The sequence below is a fragment of the Phaethon aethereus genome (genome assembly GCF_964289735.1).
Source record: "Phaethon aethereus genome assembly, chromosome: 3".
Classification (NCBI taxonomy): domain Eukaryota; kingdom Metazoa; phylum Chordata; class Aves; order Phaethontiformes; family Phaethontidae; genus Phaethon; species Phaethon aethereus.
The window spans coordinates 27636614-27654944 of record NC_138576.1 but is presented as its reverse complement, the minus strand read 5'-3'; the positions used below and the strand labels follow the sequence as shown (position 1 = coordinate 27654944).

The 18331-nt window shown below is 43.5% G+C and overlaps 1 protein-coding gene across 1 annotated transcript in view; it reads right to left on the bottom strand.

The window, feature by feature from the left end:
• Positions 1-18331, bottom strand: part of TINAG (tubulointerstitial nephritis antigen) — a gene marked incomplete at both ends in the record, with an annotated part of 56006 nt that overhangs the window by 19246 nt on the left and 18429 nt on the right. Inside the window, 2 exons of the mRNA XM_081998123.1 lie at positions 3364-3409; positions 6918-7098. Of these exons, the coding sequence (XP_081854249.1) occupies positions 3364-3409; positions 6918-7098 (227 nt within the window). The remainder of the gene's footprint in view (positions 1-3363; positions 3410-6917; positions 7099-18331) is intronic.

Sequence of the window (18331 nt, the reverse complement as noted above, 5' to 3'; positions counted from 1 at the left end):
AGGAGGGACAGCTTTAAAGTGCTACAAGGGAACAGAAAGGGGGAAGAAGACTCCCACTGTCCTTAGTCCAGGTGAGGGTGTCAGAGGAGAAGTGAAGCAGACGAGTCATTCAAAACATTACTGTAGAGGCTTCCCTGGATCTTGTTTTGATGCCTTGGCCAAAAGGAGGCAAAGAAAGATGGGCGAGTGCAAGACTGCAAAATTCACTTCACCCATGGGAGGTTTGAGGTTACAACATCTCATCTATCATCAGGCCGAGACAGGAAAAGGTAGTTTCATTTCTAAATCACATTGTTCTTTGAAATCAAGGTCCAGTTTCAGAAAACAATTTATTCTTTATCAGCAACTCGAAATCAAACACACGTTCTTGGCTCTGTGAAGAAACATCATACCTATATTATTTGTGTTGAAATGAAATAGAATATTTTGAACTGTTTTTCCAAACTAACTTTAGTCCACATGAGAGGAAGTTCATCCATGATTGCATATTATATCTACATTTAGTCTGTGTTTGTACATATGTATATGTATTTGTATATATAGGTAAATATATATACTTATGCATATGTATATGTCTGTATATATACCCTGCAATCAGGAGCTAAATTATGGTACAGTATTGGAGTTAAGTGGGCTGAGTTCATGAAGCATTGAGTGGGCAGAGAGATGATAATTCAAAATCAAGCACTCAGATATTTTTATTTATTCACTGATTTTGTCCTGGTATGGACCATGATTTGGACAGGATGAGATGATGACACACCACCAGCCAACTGTGTTCCTTCCCACATAGAAGAGACTTTGCATTTTCCAAAATGAATGGATTAATTATTAATGAATCACAAGAGGTAGCAGTTACCATAAGGTTGACTGTAGCTCACACATGAATTACCTCAGTAATGCTGAGCTGTCAGTTCTATGCATATAAATGCAGTAGATTATAAGATTCATTCCACTATGGATTCCTCTGCATAAAATTCTTCAGTAAGAATTTGTGTCTCTAAGACATAACAAGATACAAAAAACTAGTATTTGCTACAAAAGGAACTAAGTGTAGCACTGTACATTGATGTAGCCTACTGCTTTCTCCAGATCTTTTTCTTGTGTCAGCAAATTATACATTCTCTTTTTCCAAGATCATGATAGCTGAAATTATAAGTTTTGTAGGGTCAAAACTTTGATGTATTGCCAACAATCTGTTAGCTTTTCTTTTGGTTGAGACCAACTAATGTGACAAAAAGCATTTTCCTGCATCAGCACTAAAAATATCAGAGTATTTCCTAAAATCCATTTAAAAAAGAAGATGAATGGGCAATACTAGATTGCCCATTTGAATATTTTCAAAGCATTAATGAATCTTCACTATGTTTATTTGAAAATTATTTTTTTAAAAAAATAATGTTTCATCATTTGCATGTGATAGTGCTAATTGCTAAGGGCCTGTACCATGTAAAACAACGATGTATGTCAGAGAGAAATTGTCATCCAAACTCGAAAGCTGTATAACAAAGTTTTCAATTACGTTCCCACAGCTACTGTTTCACAATTGTTAAAAACCATATTTTTCTTAACTTTGAATATACACAAAAATCCAAGTACATTCATCATCAAGCCGGATAACTTTCTGCATCATGATCTTGAAAGGATCTTGAATGCTTTCCAGCTATTAAACATTACTTAGTATATTAGATAAGACTTGCCATAAGTACTCTGTAAGTTCTTGAGGAATGACAAGTAAATGAATAATGGAAAAAATCTCTTTCATTAACTGAAGATCATTTGCAGGATGTTTTGGAAAAAAAAAAGTCTGACATGGTTTTAAAATTAGAGTTATGCCCTGATTGCATTTGTAGTACGGGAATATAGAAGAGTGAATCAGTGACAAATTATTGGGTCATAACTGTGCCTCATTTAAAAATCCCATTATAGCAAAAAGAAAAAATGGAAAGTGACTTCACTCAGTGATACACACTCTCAGTTACACACTCTTCTTCAGGTCTTGATTCTCCACATACAACATTACCTTAACCTGATACAGACACTTCCTCTGAAAAAGCATTGACATTTCAGAAAGTCATATGAATGATTCAGTGGTTAAAATTTAGAAAATGGCTGAATATGGATTATTTTCTGGGAAAGATTTAGTACTGACAGATTAATGCAGCAAACTGTGTATACATAGACTACAAATGCAATATTAGAGAGCAGTGTGAAATTTTATCTTGAGGATCCTAATTTTTTAATTTTCCTAAAGCCAGTGGAAAATACTTCATTCACTTCTAGATCAAATGCAGCATGGGAAAGAATATTTTCCTTGAGCAAACAAACTTTGGCAGAACAAAAAAGACTGGTGGTATTGATCTCGGTAAGTCTGAGCTTCCTATTAATTGCAACTGCCCATGTAAAGAGCTTTAAGAAGTATTTTCACCTCCATGACACACTGAAATTAATTAAATCTAATAATCAAGACCATTTCAATAATAAATTGGAGGTTATGATAATTCATTACATAACTGAGGGCAGTAGAAATGCAGAAGTCCCCTGAAGTAAAATGCTTTGGTTTTGCATCAGCCATCCATCCAAGAGGTGCGTGCATCCCACACAATGACCTTTCCCCATTGCCCCAAACACCACATTCCTCAACGTCTTCAGTTGCACTGGCCTGGGGTGTCAGAAGGAACCTGCACTTTCAGGGGCTGCCAGCACCATCCGTGGATGCAACCATAGAGTGTTCAGGCTAAACAACTCCTTCGCAGTCCCTCACTCATTGCTGAAGTCTCTTTATTTCTCTAAGAGATCTGGGATCTTTGTTGCAAGGTTCAGCAGAAAAATTCAAAACTGATAGCCCTCCACAACCAACAAACACCTTTGGGCTGTGAAAGGGGAAATTATTGGAGTATTCCAGCACTGAATGGTTTGCTGGAGGGCCCATGTGCTGCAGCATTCTGCCTTCAGAGGAGCGCAGGGTTCGTGGGTTGGCCTTGGCCAGAGGGGAAATCAATCCCAGCCCTAGAGAGCAGAGCTTTCCTAACACTTAACTCCTCCTGCACAGACCCAAGTAGCTATTTTATCAATAAGCAAAGAACTGTCATGGGAAAAAGACACATTTCCAGCACACAGATTTTGTGCAAATTTTCAGCACGTCCAGCTCAAGGTCATTTTACTCATTATGGACTCTGATGCAGTATAGCTGCCTTTAGGGGCATTACCTGCCCACCAAACATCCCTAGATAAACTACAGTGCATATGTCTGTTTTATTCACTGTGGAATGCAATTTGTGGTTTTTAATATTTTGATACAAGGACATTGCACACGTTAATTATTTCAATAATAATTAATATCATCTTCCAAACTTACCATACCTTGCACTGGTCCTTTGTCCATGATTTCTTTCATTATATTTGTTTCCTGAGGGCAGGTGAGAGCAGCAGCAGCAAGGGCAAAGGAAGACAGATAATACATTCTATTAAATAAAATTAAAAGTCATACTAATTTATCATTCTGTACATATATATATGTATGGTATATATGTACCATTGTACTTGTATATCTGCTAGAGAATATTTGGTTTACCAAATCACAGAATCACAGAATCACTAGGTTGGAAAGGACCTTTAAGATCATCAAGTCCAACCATTAATCCAGCGCCACCATGTCCCCTAAACCATGTCCCGAAGCGCCACATCCACACGTTTTTTGAACACTTCCAGAGATGGCGACTCCACCACCTCCCTGGGCAGCCTGTTCCAATGCCTGACCACACTCTCAGTGAAGACATTTTTCCTAATATCCAATCTAAACCTCTCCTGGCGCAACTTGAGGACATTTCCTCTTGTCCTATCACTAGTTACTTGGGAGAAGAGACCAACACCCTCGTCGCCACAACCCCCTTTCAGGTACTTGTAGAGAGCGATAAGGTCTTCCCTCAGACTCCTCTTCTCCAGACTAAACAACCCCAGTTCCCTCAGCCGCTCCTCAGAAGACTTGTGCTCCAGACCCCTCACCAGCTTCGTTGCCCTTCTCTGGACACGCTCCAGCACCTCAGCATCCTTCTTGTAGTGAGGGGCCCAAAACTGAACACAGTATTCAAGGTGTGGCCTCACCAGTGCCGAGTACAGGGGCACAATCACTTCCCTACTCCTGCTGGCCACACTATTCCTGATACAGGCCAGGACGCTGTTGGCCTTCTTGGCCACCTGGGCACACTGCCGGCTCATGTTCAGCCTGCTGTCAACCAGCACCCCCAGGTCCCTTTCCGCCGGGCTGCTCTCTAGCCACTCCTCCCCAAGCCTGTAGTGTTGCATGGGGTTGTTGTGGCCAAAGTGCAGGACCCGGCACTTGGCCTTATTAAACCTCATACAGTTGACCTCGGCCCATTGATCCAGCCTGTCCAGATCCCTCTGCAGAGCCCTCCTACCCTCCAGCAGATCAACACTCCCACCCAACTTGGTGTCATCTGCAAACTTACTGAGGGAGCACTCAATTCCCTCATCCAGATCATCTATAAAGATATTGAACAAGACCGGCCCCAGAACTGAGCCCTGGGGAACACCGCTTGTGACCGGCCGCCAGCTGGATTTAACGCCGTTCACCACAACTCTCTGGGCTCGGCCATCCAGCCAGTTCCTCACCCAGCGAAGAGTAAACCTGTCTAAGCCACGAGCCGCCAGTTTCTCCAGGAGAATGCTGTGGGAGACGCTGTCAAAGGCTTTACTGAAGTCCAGGTAGACAACATCCACAGTCTTTCCCTCATCCACTAGGCGGGTCACCTGGTCATAGAAGGAGATCAGGTTGGTCAAGCAGGACCTGCCTTTCATGAACCCATGCTGGCTGGTCCTGACCCCTTGGTTGTCCTGCAGATGCCCTGTGAGCACTCTCAAGACCAACCGCTCCATAATCTTCCCTGGTACAGAGGTCAGGCTGACAGGCCTGTAGTTCCCAGGATCCTCCTTCCGGCCTTTCTTGTAGACGGGCGTCACATTGGCAAGCCTCCAGTCTTCTGGGACCTCCCCTGTTAACCACGACTGCTGATAAATGATGGAGAGTGGCTTGGCAAGCTCCTCCGCCAGCTCTCTCAGTACTCTCGGGTGGATCTCATCAGGCCCCATAGACTTGTGGGTGTCCAGGTGGTTTAGCATGTCCTTGACTGATTCCTCCTGGATTATGAGGAGTACATTGTGCTCTCAATCCCCATCTTCCAGCTCAGGGGGCTGAATACCCTGCAGATACCTGGACTGGCTATTAAAGACTGAGGCAAAGAAGGCATTAAGTACCTCAGCCTTGTCCTCGTCCTTGGAGACAATGTTCCCCGCCATATCCAGTAGGGGATGGAGATTCTCCTTGCCTCTCTTTTTGTTGTTAATATATTTGTAAAAACATTTTTTATTATTATCCTTTATGACTGTGGCCAGACTGAGCTCTAGCTGGACTTTTGCCTTTCTAATTTTGTCCCTGCTTGACCTAACAAGATCCTTGTACTCTTTGTGAGTTGCCTGCCCCTTCTTCCAGAGGTGATAAACTCTCCTCTTTTCCCTGAGTCCCAGCAAAATCTCCCTGTTCAGCCAGGCCGGTTGCCTTGCCCGCCAGCTCTTCTTACAGCACATGGGGACCGTCTGCTCCTGTGCCTTTAAGATTTCCTTCTTGAAGACTGTCCAGCCTTCCTGGACCCCTTTGTCCTTCAGGACTGTCTCCCAAGGGACTCTCTCAACCAGTGACCTGAACAGGCCAAAGTCTGCCCTCCGGAAGTGCATGATAGCAGTTTTGCTGACCCCTCTTCTTACTTCCCTCACAACCGAGAATTCTATCATGTCATGGTCGCTAAGCCCAAGACGGCCTCCGACCACCACATCTCTCACCAGTCCTTCTCTGTTTGTAAACAGCAGGTCCAGCAAGGCACCTCCCCTGGTGGGCTCACTCACCAGCTGTGTCAGGAAGTTATCCTCCACACACTCCAGGAACCTCCTCGACTGTTTCCTCTCTGCCGTGTTATACTTCCAGCAGATGTCCGGTAGGTTGAAGTCCCCCACAAGAACAAGGGCCAGCGAATGCGAGACCTCCGCCAGTCGCTTATAGAATGTCTCATCCGTCTCTTCATCCTGGTTGGGGGGCCTGTAACAGACTCCCAGCAGGATGTCTGCCTCATTGGCCTTCCCCCTCATCCTTACCCACAAGCACTCTACTTGGTCTTCACAATCTTCGATTTCTATGCAATCAAAACACTCCCTAACATACAGAGCCACCCCACTGCCTCTCCTTCCCTGCCTATCCGTTTGGAAGAGCTTATAGCCATCCATTGCAGCACTCCAGTCATGAGAAGCATCCCACCATGTTTCTGTGATGGCAACTACGTCATAGCTGTCGTGCTGCACAATGGCTTCCAGCTCCTCCTGTTTGGTGCCCATGCTGCGTGCATTGGTGTAGATGCACCTGAGCTGGGCTATCGATTTCAACTCTGGCACGTTGAACCTCCCCCTAGGTTCAACTCTAGTGAGCCCGGTTTTAGCCCCTCCCCTCTCCAAATCTAGTTTAAAGCCCTCTCAATGAGGCCTGCCAGCTCATGAGCAAGAATCCTTTTGCCCCTTGGCATCAGTTGCACTCCATCAGCTGCGATGAAATGAAAAAAAACCTTCAGAAACATGTTTAAGAAGTACTACTGCACAGTTATGACTGCATACTTTCTTTTCTATCTCTAATTTATATAGGACCACAAAGCAGCACCTTTAAAGAGATAGTGAAAAACTGAGAAACTATAGAGAATTTAAGTTCTTCTGAAAATATAATTTTGGAAATATTGGAAATAATGGAAATTCACAGCTCTAATCTTCAAGTAAAATGAATATATTTCCATATGTCAGATAATTTTCAAGCACCAAAGGAGAAAAATGGGTGAGGCAATGGGTGAACAGAATGAACTTACTTTTGAGGAGACCCTGTAGTGAGAGGCACACCGGTATAACCTATTGGATTCTTCCAAAGCATTGGGACATGGCCCGTTTGTATAGTTTTTTCCATATTCACTTGACACATAACAGTGATTTTCACCCGAAGGCTGCAGGTGACTGTTCCAAAATGATGGATAACAAGCATAGGATACAACCCTGTTCAGATTTTAAATAAAGAAAGTTGATAAGAAACTTGCTTAAACATTTTTGCAGTTTTATTTCAAGCTTTTAACTATTTTACAACTGTCATATTTCAAATAAATTTAGAGTCCCTCATTCTTGAAAAGTGTATATGTCTCATATCTTCAACTGGAAAGCATTTGCTTCAATTCATATGCATGATGTTTATGATTAAGTTTCCATTTCAGTAGTCTTCTGGACTACTGGAAAATGTGTTTCAGCACTTGTCATGTAGTGCCTTCATCTCATTAATGATGCATGAAAGTTCACACTGAATAAGATCAAGAAATTACCAAGGCTGTCAACAGGCTCTATTTAGCAAAAATGGCTTGTGAAATGGGCATATTCGCAGCAGAAAATTTTTGAGGGAAATCAGCTATTTGCTAGTTTTATCTACATTTTCTACAGGAAAGCTGGTGAAAGGCTACAGGTCTTTTTATTTCTTTTAGCTAAAAAGTGTCTGACTTATTTTCTGACAAAATGAAGAGAATATTTGCTCACATTTTTGTGAACATTTGTTGAGATAAAAAAAAACTATACTAATTTTTTTAAGATTTGGGTAAAAATAATTGGTCTCCAGTTGGCATATGAGTAAATGTGGTCATTCTTCCCAAGAGAGGTATAACCCTCAGTGATTAATACCAATAACTTCATTGATACTAACAACAAAGTTCTGGAGAGAGTATGTGTCCTTAAAACAGAATTGAACCTCTACTACTTGAAATACATGGGAGAGAAGTGCAAGTGAGAACACAGCTTTGGCAGATGTTAAGAACTGAGATTTTGTTAATGAACAATCCAACTGTAATGCAGTACTAGGGAAAACATTTGGACAGGGGCTGGTGACTGGCTTCATCCATCTTGATTCACAATGAATTCTCTGGAGTGGCACTGGCAGAAGAGACTGGCACTGACAAAATACATGACATAGAAAAAGTGAGATTGAGTAAGGATCAGAGAGGTTGGACAGTGCAATTTTATAATTTTTCTGTTTTGCAGCAATGTTCAGGTTTTTATTATGATATAGATATTTATTATCTATATTATCTATCTTTATTATCTATATCATTCATAGTTATCAACTTACAAAGTTGACATAAGTATGGATAAGTAATTGCTTTATCTGTTGTGTTCATTTTCCCATCACATTACACTTGACAGGGTTAAACTCAGAGCCTGAGTATCCAGAATTAGGCTGAACTCAGCCAGTGTACTTCCAGATAACAGGAAGCTGAGGCATTTCCTGAGGCATGTCTCTGGTCTCTGGTCTCTACAGCTCGTGAAAACATTCTGGCTATTTCTTAGGAAAGCATCTACCTCAAAACATTTTCTGAATGCTACGAGAGTTTTTGGTCACACACAGAGCAACTAAATTTTTCTTCCCACTCATTATAAATTTGTATTAAAACTTTCAATTTCAAGGTTTGAGACTTTATTTACAGGGAACATGATTAATTTTTAAGACTTTCAAATGAAATTCTATATTCTACAAAGATGATAATTTAAAAATATTAAGTCCAGTAATCGCTGGGGAGTTTCTATTCTAACAAAGATTTCAAAACCCCCAAAAAATCCATTTATGACAAGAGTCATGGGGGAAAAGTCCAACAGCAAATGTGTTAATTGTATTTGTTGCTTTAAATGAAACAAAGACAAATCTCTGAGTAACAAAATTTCATCTGTCCATCACTATTCTAATTACAGTTTCAAAGACTTGAAGGCATTTATCATGATGTTGTCAGTGGAATGATTGTAGAGGAGCTGTGATAACTCACCTGAGACTTAAACCCATGCTAATTTTGGATTTGAAAATCTCCAAAGCGCTAAATCAAAGGAGCTTTGAAGATCAGGTTAAGAACTCTCAGTGCATCCAAGAATGGAAAAGGGCAATGAAAATAAGAGGTAGTTTCAAGGAAAGGTAAGGAGGGGTTTTAATTCTTTACCTTGGCAATACATCAAATGAATTGCTTCTTCATACAGTAAGCTTGTCTCGTTCAAGCAGCTTATTCTGAATTGTTCAGCTATTCAGAATAAGCTGAATTTTGACTGCAACTAACTGAACATCCTATTTTACTTCAATAAAGTGGAAGAAACAAAGCATGTATTTAAAATGCGTTTACTAACAACCTGAAATAAAAGCACTCTGAATCTTCCACTTATTATTTTGTTCTTTTTATGAGATATTGGGACCTTCTAGTTTTCTACCTTATACTGCTAGTTGTTTCCAAAACTATATACACATTTCTGTGATAATACCATAGAGGCCTATCAGAGGGTTTCTTTTAAAGAGCATAATTAAATAGTTAACTAAAGCAGAATATTTTAAAATAGGCAGTCTTGTAAAAAGGATATGTAAGTAGGTCTCAAATTATTCTGAACTTTCTGAATCTTAAGAACTGAAAACCATTTTTCTATGCAATATGGAGGATAATTATGTTTGCCTGTGTATATTTAGTTGTCGGGATTTTTACAAGATGAGCACATATATGTTTCAGCTACTTTGGATAAGACATGGTATTTTCCCATTAGCATTTGCAGGTAGAAAAATTGACCCTGAGGAGAATGTCTTTTTGCTTAACAAATTCTTTCCATCCCAACTAGACCAAAACACCCAGGAGCTGCAAAAAGCAATAACTCTGCCTACATGAAAAAGGATCATCCAAAGTTGTTAGGCTGTTAGGCTGTTACTGGTTAGGTCTTCAATCTACTCGCTGGCAACCCCTTTCAATCCTTTCTGAATATCTGAAGGTATTCTGGATTCCCAGATTTCCAATGGGGAATGGTAAGTATTTAAACCAAATATACATGGGCTGTTTTTACTCATTTTAAAATGTATTATGCTTTGTTTCTATTGCTGGGTAGAAAGAAAACTTTGTTTTATACATGTATGCATAGATAATGTTTATAAAATGTATTTATCTCTATACACACAATCATTCTAGTCACCACTGATCACAGAATTCCGAAAGAAATAAAGGATTGCTGCTGAGTGCAATTAGTCATGCAAGGCAGGACTTGACAAACAAATGAAATGTTTCTTCCTCATTCTTAAAGACTATAAGCTTTTAATTTTCCTTAGCAGATAAAATAGAGGTTTTCAGACTGCTCCCAAATTATGGCTTGTAACTGAAATGCCTAAAATTAATAATAATTAAAACAGAATACAGGTTTATTCTTGAATTAATAGAGGAAGACAAAAAGAGAGCGTGAGAGTGATTCAGCCCCACTAATAGCAATTTCACTGTTAGTTGGGTGTTCAGTGATTCTGAAAAGTCAACTTTCAGTACTGGCCTAACCTCATTGAGCTTTATGGAAGTATTTTATTAGCTCACACTGGGGATAGTTTAGGCCAGCACTCAATTTTCCCAAAAATATGCCAAAAAACTGAAATCAGAAAACAAGCTTTAAAACAGCGTTGAACAACTCCTGTGAAAATTTACAAGCCCATGGAGAAAATAAAAAAATCTCAAATTGGAGATACATGGATTTGATAGGTGGAGTGTTCAGTGGATGAGGAGTCGGGTGGATGGTCTCATCCAGAGGGTAGTGGTCAATGGCTCACTGTCCAGATGGAGATAGGTGACAAGGTGTGTCCCTCAGGGGTCTGTACAGGGACCAGTACTCTCTAATATCTTCATCAATGACATAGACAGTGGGATTGAGTGCAGCCTCAGCAAGTTTGCAGTTGACACCAAGCTGAGAGGTGCAGTTGACATGCTGAGGGTTGGCATGCCATCCATAATGCAAGTACTTGGGACTTTGGAGGCGAAAAGACAGTTTATAGGTGTTCTCTGGTGAGCTGAGGTGCCCTGTCTGTATGTTTCCAGGTTTACATCAGTCCCAAGGCCTGCTCTGCACACCACTTTCCCACTCATATTCTGTGGTCAGTCAGGTAGCAATCTTCTCACTACTGCGTTTACACCGGCATGAGCTCCTGTGTGGGTACAGCTGGGTTGATAACAAAGTGCCTTTTACAGCTTCAGCCTGCCTTGCTTTCCTTATAGAAATAAGCTAACTCTTTTATACTTAAAATGTCTCTGCAGAACAGTCACTAACCACACTGCTTCAGGTAAAAGAAAAATACAGCTTTCTGGTATAGGAAGAATCTTATTGTTATGGGCTCATGGTAGTTATGCCTATATGGAGATAACAGAGGGAACAGAAGACTAGGAGGTTGTCCTGTTGCTGTGTTCTTTGGTGCTTTTCCTCTGAAAATAACTTGGTCCAACAGTTGTGGAGATAATACTCATTAAAATGGGTCTCTTATCTTATCTACACCGTCAATTCTTGTGCTCCTATCCTTAACATGGTAGGTAAGCAAACAGTCCAGTGAGAAAGAATTGTAATTACTCTCTTAAGAGCATGAGCTACTGATTAAAAGGAACCTGTTCTTCCAGTTACAGAAAAGCGTTGCTGAAAATGTTAAGGTCTAACTTTCATTTCTTCATGAATGAAGCCTTTGCCTTTACACACAGGAGGTGCTGAGGTGGAATCCATTACTGCCCACTGTAATCATTCACCTAAAGGATCTCCCGCTCAAAACCTAGATCAAAACTAGTTTAGTGTTTAAACCTTGAGACAGAAAAACAGAGGAGCACTCGATGTAAACTCTCACTATAACAATACAAAATCCTTTTCAGATCAGAAACAGTTTGGTACACTTGAAGAAAGCAGAATGATCACTTTATATACTGTGTCCATGTGAATGACAGTGCTTTGGTCTTCACCTGGATCCCCAGGCTGCCATGACAACTACGACATCTGATGCATCACATCTGACATTCTTTTGTTCTTTTCATGGTTTGGTTGGTTGGTTGGTTTTTAACCAAAATTAAAAGATGTCAGACAGCACACCTGAGGTCTCTCTGTCTATCAATATCAGGTATATCAAAGACAGAGTAAGGCATGAGAGTGTATGAAAGTGAGAGAGGAAATAGATTTTGGTATGGAACAGGAGGTATAAAAATATTTTTGATAATGTGAGAAACAGTGGAATTTAATTATGCAGTATATAAAATCTAGTTATTGCAAATCCTCCTGGAAGCCATTTCCAGGCACATGAAGTTCAAGGAGTTTACTGGGAAGAGGCAAGACAGATTTACTGCGGCAAACTATGCCTCACCATGATGAGATGATATGATGAGATGATCTGACTATGATGAAATGACTGCCTCCATGGAGAATAAGACACGCCATGGATATCATTTACCTTGACTTCAGCAACATTTTCAGCATGGTGTCGTGTAGTGTTCTTCTAGCTCAACTGGAAAGATATTGGACTGTATTTGTTGCTTACAAGGTCAGTAACTGGACTGGACTGGCACACTGAAAGGTCAGCAGATCAGAGTGGCTGGTGTCTGTTTACTAGTGACATTCCCCAGGAATCAACGCTGCTGTGGCAACACTGTTTTGCATCTCTGTTAACAATCTGGACAGTGGGACATAAGGTACCTTCAGTAAATTTGTGGAGGATGCCAAATTGGTGGGGAGTGGTTAGTATACAGGCCTGCCATTCAGAGCAGAATGAGCTGGAGAATGAGCTGGCAGAAACCTCAGGAAGTTCAACAAAGGCAGAAGCCAAATCCTGCCTCTGAGCTAGAATTGCCCATGTAGCAATACTGGTAGGACAATGCCTGTGTAGAAAGCAGTTTCACAGAGAAGGACCTAGGGTCCTGATGAGCAGAAAGTTGAACATGGGTCAGCAGTGGGCCCTCTCAGCAAAAGTAGGCATTCAATACTGGGTTGTGTTAGCAAGAATATAGCCAAGACGTGGTGAAAAGTGATTATTCCCCTCAAATTGTCACTCATGAAGTTACATCTGGAGTACAGTGTTCAGTTACGGGATCCCCAGTTAAGACACTGACAAACTGAGCAAGTCCAGTGGAAGGCACTTAGGGGACTGAAGCATATGATATGCAAGGAGGGATTTAGGCAGCTGGATTTGTTAAATCTAAGCTTAAAGGAGATCTAATTGCTGTCTTCAGCTACGTAAGAAGAGGTCACAGAGGAGATAGAACAAGACTCTTCTTGGAGATGGACAGTGAAAAGCTGAAAGGTACCAGTCACAAGTTGTACCAAGGAAAATGCTGATTAGATGTAAGGAAAAAAGTATTTGACCACAAGAGTTGTAAAACAAAGAGGCCTGATGCAAGAAAGGTTGTGGAACCTCCGTCCTTGGAGATACTCAAAACATGACCAGGGACATGGCCTGAGCAGCCTGATCTAATTTCAGAGTTAGTCATTGTCCTGGTTTCAGCCAGGATAGAGCTGGTTTTCCTCACAGAGGCTAGTGTGAGACTGTGTTTTGGATTTGGGATGAGGAACTGTTGATAATGTGCTGATGTTTTGGGTTGTTGCTGAGCCGTCAAGGACAGTCCAGCTTCTTGTGCTGGCCTGCCAGCGAGCAGGCTGGGGGTGCACGGGGAGCTGGGAGGGGACACAGCCGGGACAGCTGACCCAGACTGGCCAAAGAGATATTCCCTACCATACAACGTCATGCCCAGTACATAAACTGGAGTTGGCCGGGGGGGCGAAAATCGCTGCTCGGGGACGGGCTGTCGATCACGGGGTGGTGAGCAATTGCTGTATTGGGCATCACTTGTTCTTATACATTCCTTTGTTGGTATTATCATTATTGTTCCCTTCTTTCTTTCTGTCCTATTAAACCGTGTTTATCTCAACCCACGAGGTTTTTCCTAATTCTCTCCCCCGTCCCGCTGTGGGAGGGAGAGTGAGCGAGCGGCTGCGTGGTGCTTAGTTGCCGGCTGGGGCTAAACCACGACAGTCCTTTTTGGCGCCCAACGTGGGGCCCGAGGCTTGAGATAATAACGGTTGCAGGTCACAATATCAGTTTGATTTGCATCATGCTCTCGTCTTTGCTGTACATGTTAAGGATCGGTGTTGGTTTCTGCGGGCTGCTGTACTCTGCAATGATTAGTAATGTCTTGCCTGTGAATTTTGTTTTTAGAGCAGTGACCTTGAGCTTAATGTGGTATCATCTGAGCTCTGTACTAAAGCCGTTACTGTATTTTGGCTACAGTCTTGTGGAGACGATTAGCAATTATACTTCTGCCTCTGAAAGGTTTTTTATGGAGGAAATGCAGAATGGTACCTTTGATACCCTCTATCATAACATTTCCTCCTTCATCACAATAATTTTTCAGTATTTTGAACACCCTTGGCTGGTTAAAATACCTCTATTGCTACTTCTGGGGAACATGGTTTCAGTTTTGTCTAAGGTTAGCAAGCAATTTAAGAATATCACCCGGAGATCTGCCCCAAGGCTGGATAGTTATGAATGGCAGGGTGTGTGGAACAGCATGGGCAAATGCCTGGGGCGGTGGGCACCTCCGGTGTTTTGGAGCTTCACTCCCGAACAAGTGCAGAATCCTGATAAACTAGCAGAATATCTGGAAGAAGTATGCTGTCAGCCTGGCAGCTCCAAGGAGACACAAATCATTGCCATGTGCTGGGGCCTGGCCCATGCCTACCGAACCCTATTTAACACTGTGCAAAGGGGAGAGAGGCTCTCTGGGTCTGATGGCAATGTGGCAGGCACTGTGACTACTCCAACGTCTGTAGCAGGCACTGTCACTACTCCAACCCCCACGGCGGGCACTGCCACTACTCCAACCCCCACGGCGGGCACTGTAGCTACTCAGACTGTTGCAGCTGAACCAGAGAACCAGCCCATCCCGGTATCAGTTGCCCCTGTACAAAAGAAGAAATCTTGGAAGCGGAAGTCAGTTCGTTTAGTAAGGGAGGAGGAAGATCCTGCTAAGAAGGAGCCAGAGGAAGAGAGTGAGGAGGCAGAGTGCTCTGAAGCAGGGCCATCACAAGCACGGAAGAGGGAAGAGAGCGAGTCATCGCTTGAAGAGGAGGAAGAGGAAGAACTTATAAAAGAGACGGTAACTACCCGATCTCTATCCCTGAGTGAATTGCGAGATATGCGAAAGGATTTCAGCCGTCGTCCAGGTGAGCACATTGTCACCTGGCTGCTCCGATGCTGGGATAATGGGGCCAGTAGCCTGGAATTAGAGGGTAGGGAAGCCAAGCAGCTGGGATCCCTTTCTAGGGAAGGGGGCATTGACAAAGCAATTGGAAAAGGTGCACAAGTCCTCAGCCTCTGGAGACGACTCCTGTCGGGTGTGAAGGAAAGGTATCCCTTCAAGGAAGATGTTCTATGTCACCCAGGCAAGTGGACCACCATGGAGAAAGGTATCCAGTACCTGAGGGAGCTAGCGGTGCTGGAAGTGATTTATGGTGACTTGGACAATGGACAATCATCCAAAGATCCAGATGAAGTCAATTGCACGCAACCTATGTGGCGGAAGTTTGTACGGAGTGCACCATCATCATATGCCAACTCATTAGCAGTAATGGCCTGGAAGGACGGAGAGAGACCAACGGTGGATGAATTGGCTGGCCAACTCCGGCAATACGAAGAAAGTCTCTCTTCCTCCCTACGGGCCTGCGTCTCTGCTGTAGAGAAACTGTCCCGAGAGTTCCGGCAATTCAAAGAGGATATGCCCTACCCTCCACCCATACGGACCAGTGTCTCAGCCATTAGGAGTAAGCGCTCTTCTGTTCAAGAGAGAAGATATAGAGGATACACACCACGAGCCACCCTGTGGTTTCAATTGCGTGACTACGGAGAGGACATGAGAAGGTGGGATGGAAAACCTACCTCGACCCTAGAGGCACGAGTACGCGAGCTGCAAGGAAAAACAATTACAAAAGGGGGTTCAGGTTCCTCGAGGAAAATCATCACTCCACTTTCCAGTGGGCAGCTTCCCAGAAAGAATAGAAGAGCTGATCTCACCTCTGATCCTCTTGAAGGGACTTCTGATTCCTATTTACAAGAAGTGGGTAACGAGTACTATGAGCAGGATTAGAGGGGCCCTGCCTCCAGCCAGGCGGAGGAGAGGGACAATCGAGTTTATTGGACTGTGTGGATTAGATGGCCTGGCACATCAGACCCACAGGAATATAAGGCTTTAGTGGACACCGGTGCACAATGTACCCTGATGCCATCAAGCCATATAGGGGCAGAACCCATCTGTATTTCTGGAGTGACAGGGGGATCCCAACAGCTGACTGTGCTGGAGGCCGAAGTGAGCCTAACTGGGAATGAGTGGCAGAAGCACCCCATTGTGACTGGCCCAGAGGCTCCGTGCATCCTGGGCATAGACTATCTCAGGAGAGGGTATTTCAAGGACCCAAAAGGGTACCGGTGGGCTTTTGGTATAGCTGCCTTGGAGACGGAAGAAATTAAACAGCTGTCCACCTTGCCTGGTCTCTCAGAGGACCCTTCTGTGGTGGGGTTGCTCAGGGTCAAAGAACAACAGGTGCCGATCGCTACCACAACAGTGCACCGGCGGCAATATCGCACCAACAGAGACTCCCTGATCCCCATCCATGAGCTGATTCGTCGGCTGGAGAGCCAAGGAGTGATCAGCAAGACTCACTCACCCTTTAACAGCCCCATATGGCCAGTGCGAAAGTCTAATGGAGAGTGGAGACTGACAGTAGACTATCGTGGCCTGAATGAAGTCACGCCACCACTGAGCGCTGCTGTGCCGGACATGCTAGAACTTCAATATGAACTGGAGTCAAAGGCAGCCAAGTGGTACGCCACCATTGATATTGCTAACGCGTTTTTCTCGATCCCTTTGGCGGCAGAGTGCAGGCCACAGTTTGCTTTCACCTGGAGGGGTGTCCAATACACCTGGAATCGACTTCCCCAGGGGTGGAAACACAGCCCTACCATTTGCCATGGGCTGATACAAACTGCACTGGAACAGGGTGAAGCTCCAGAGCATCTGCAATACATTGATGACATCATCGTATGGGGCAACACAGCAGAAGAAGTTTTCGAGAAAGGGAAGAAAATAATTCAAGTCCTTCTGAAAGCTGGTTTTGCTATAAAGCAAAGTAAAGTCAAGGGACCTGCACAAGAGAGCCAGTTTTTAGGAATAAAATGGCAAGATGGACGTCGACAGATCCCAACGGATGTGATCAACAAAATAACAGCTATGTCTCCACCAACTAGCAAAAAAGAAACACAAGCATTTCTGGGTGTTGTGGGTTTCTGGAGAATGCATATTCCAAATTACAGTCTGATTGTAAGCCCTCTTTATCAAGTGACCCGGAAGAAGAACGATTTTAAATGGGGCCCTGAGCAACGACAAGCCTTCGAACAAATCAAACAGGAGATAGTTCATGCCGTAGCCCTTGGGCCAGTCCGGGCAGGACAAGATGTTAAAAATGTGCTCTACACGGCAGCCGGGGAGAATGGCCCTACCTGGAGTCTCTGGCAGAAGGCACCAGGAGAGACTCGAGGTCGACCTCTAGGGTTTTGGAGTCGAGGATATAGGGGATCTGAGTCCCGCTATACTCCAACTGAAAAGGAGATATTGGCGGCATATGAAGGAGTTCGAGCTGCCTCAGAAGTGGTTGGTACTGAAGCACAGCTCCTCCTGGCACCCCGACTGCCGGTGCTGGGCTGGATGTTCAAAGGGAGGGTCCCCTCTACGCATCATGCGACTGATGCTACGTGGAGTAAGTGGGTCGCGCTTATTACACAGCGGGCTCGAATAGGAAATCTTAATCGCCCGGGAATCTTGGAAGTGATCATGGACTGGCCAGAAGGCAAAGATTTTGGAATATCACCGGAAGAGGAGGTGGCGCGTGCTGAAGAGGCTCCACCATATAATGAACTGCCAGAGAACGAAAGGCAATATGCCCTGTTTACTGATGGGTCCTGTCGTATTGTAGGCAAACATCGAAGGTGGAAAGCTGCTGTATGGAGCCCTATACGACGAGTTGCAGAAGTGGCTGAAGGACAAGGTGAATCAAGTCAGTTTGCGGAGGTGAAAGCCATCCAGCTGGCTTTAGATATTGCTGAACGAGAAAAATGGCCAGTACTCTATCTTTATACTGACTCATGGATGGTGGCAAATGCTCTATGGGGGTGGCTGCAGCAATGGAAGCAGAGCAACTGGCAACGCAGAGGCAAGCCCATCTGGGCTGCTGAATTGTGGCAAGATATTGCTGCCCGACTAGAGAATCTCGTCATAAAAGTACGTCACGTAGATGCTCACGTACCCAAGAGTCGGGCCACCGAAGAACATCAAAACAACCATCAGGTGGATCAGGCTGCTAAGATTGAAGTGGCTCAGGTGGATCTGGACTGGCAACATAAGGGTGA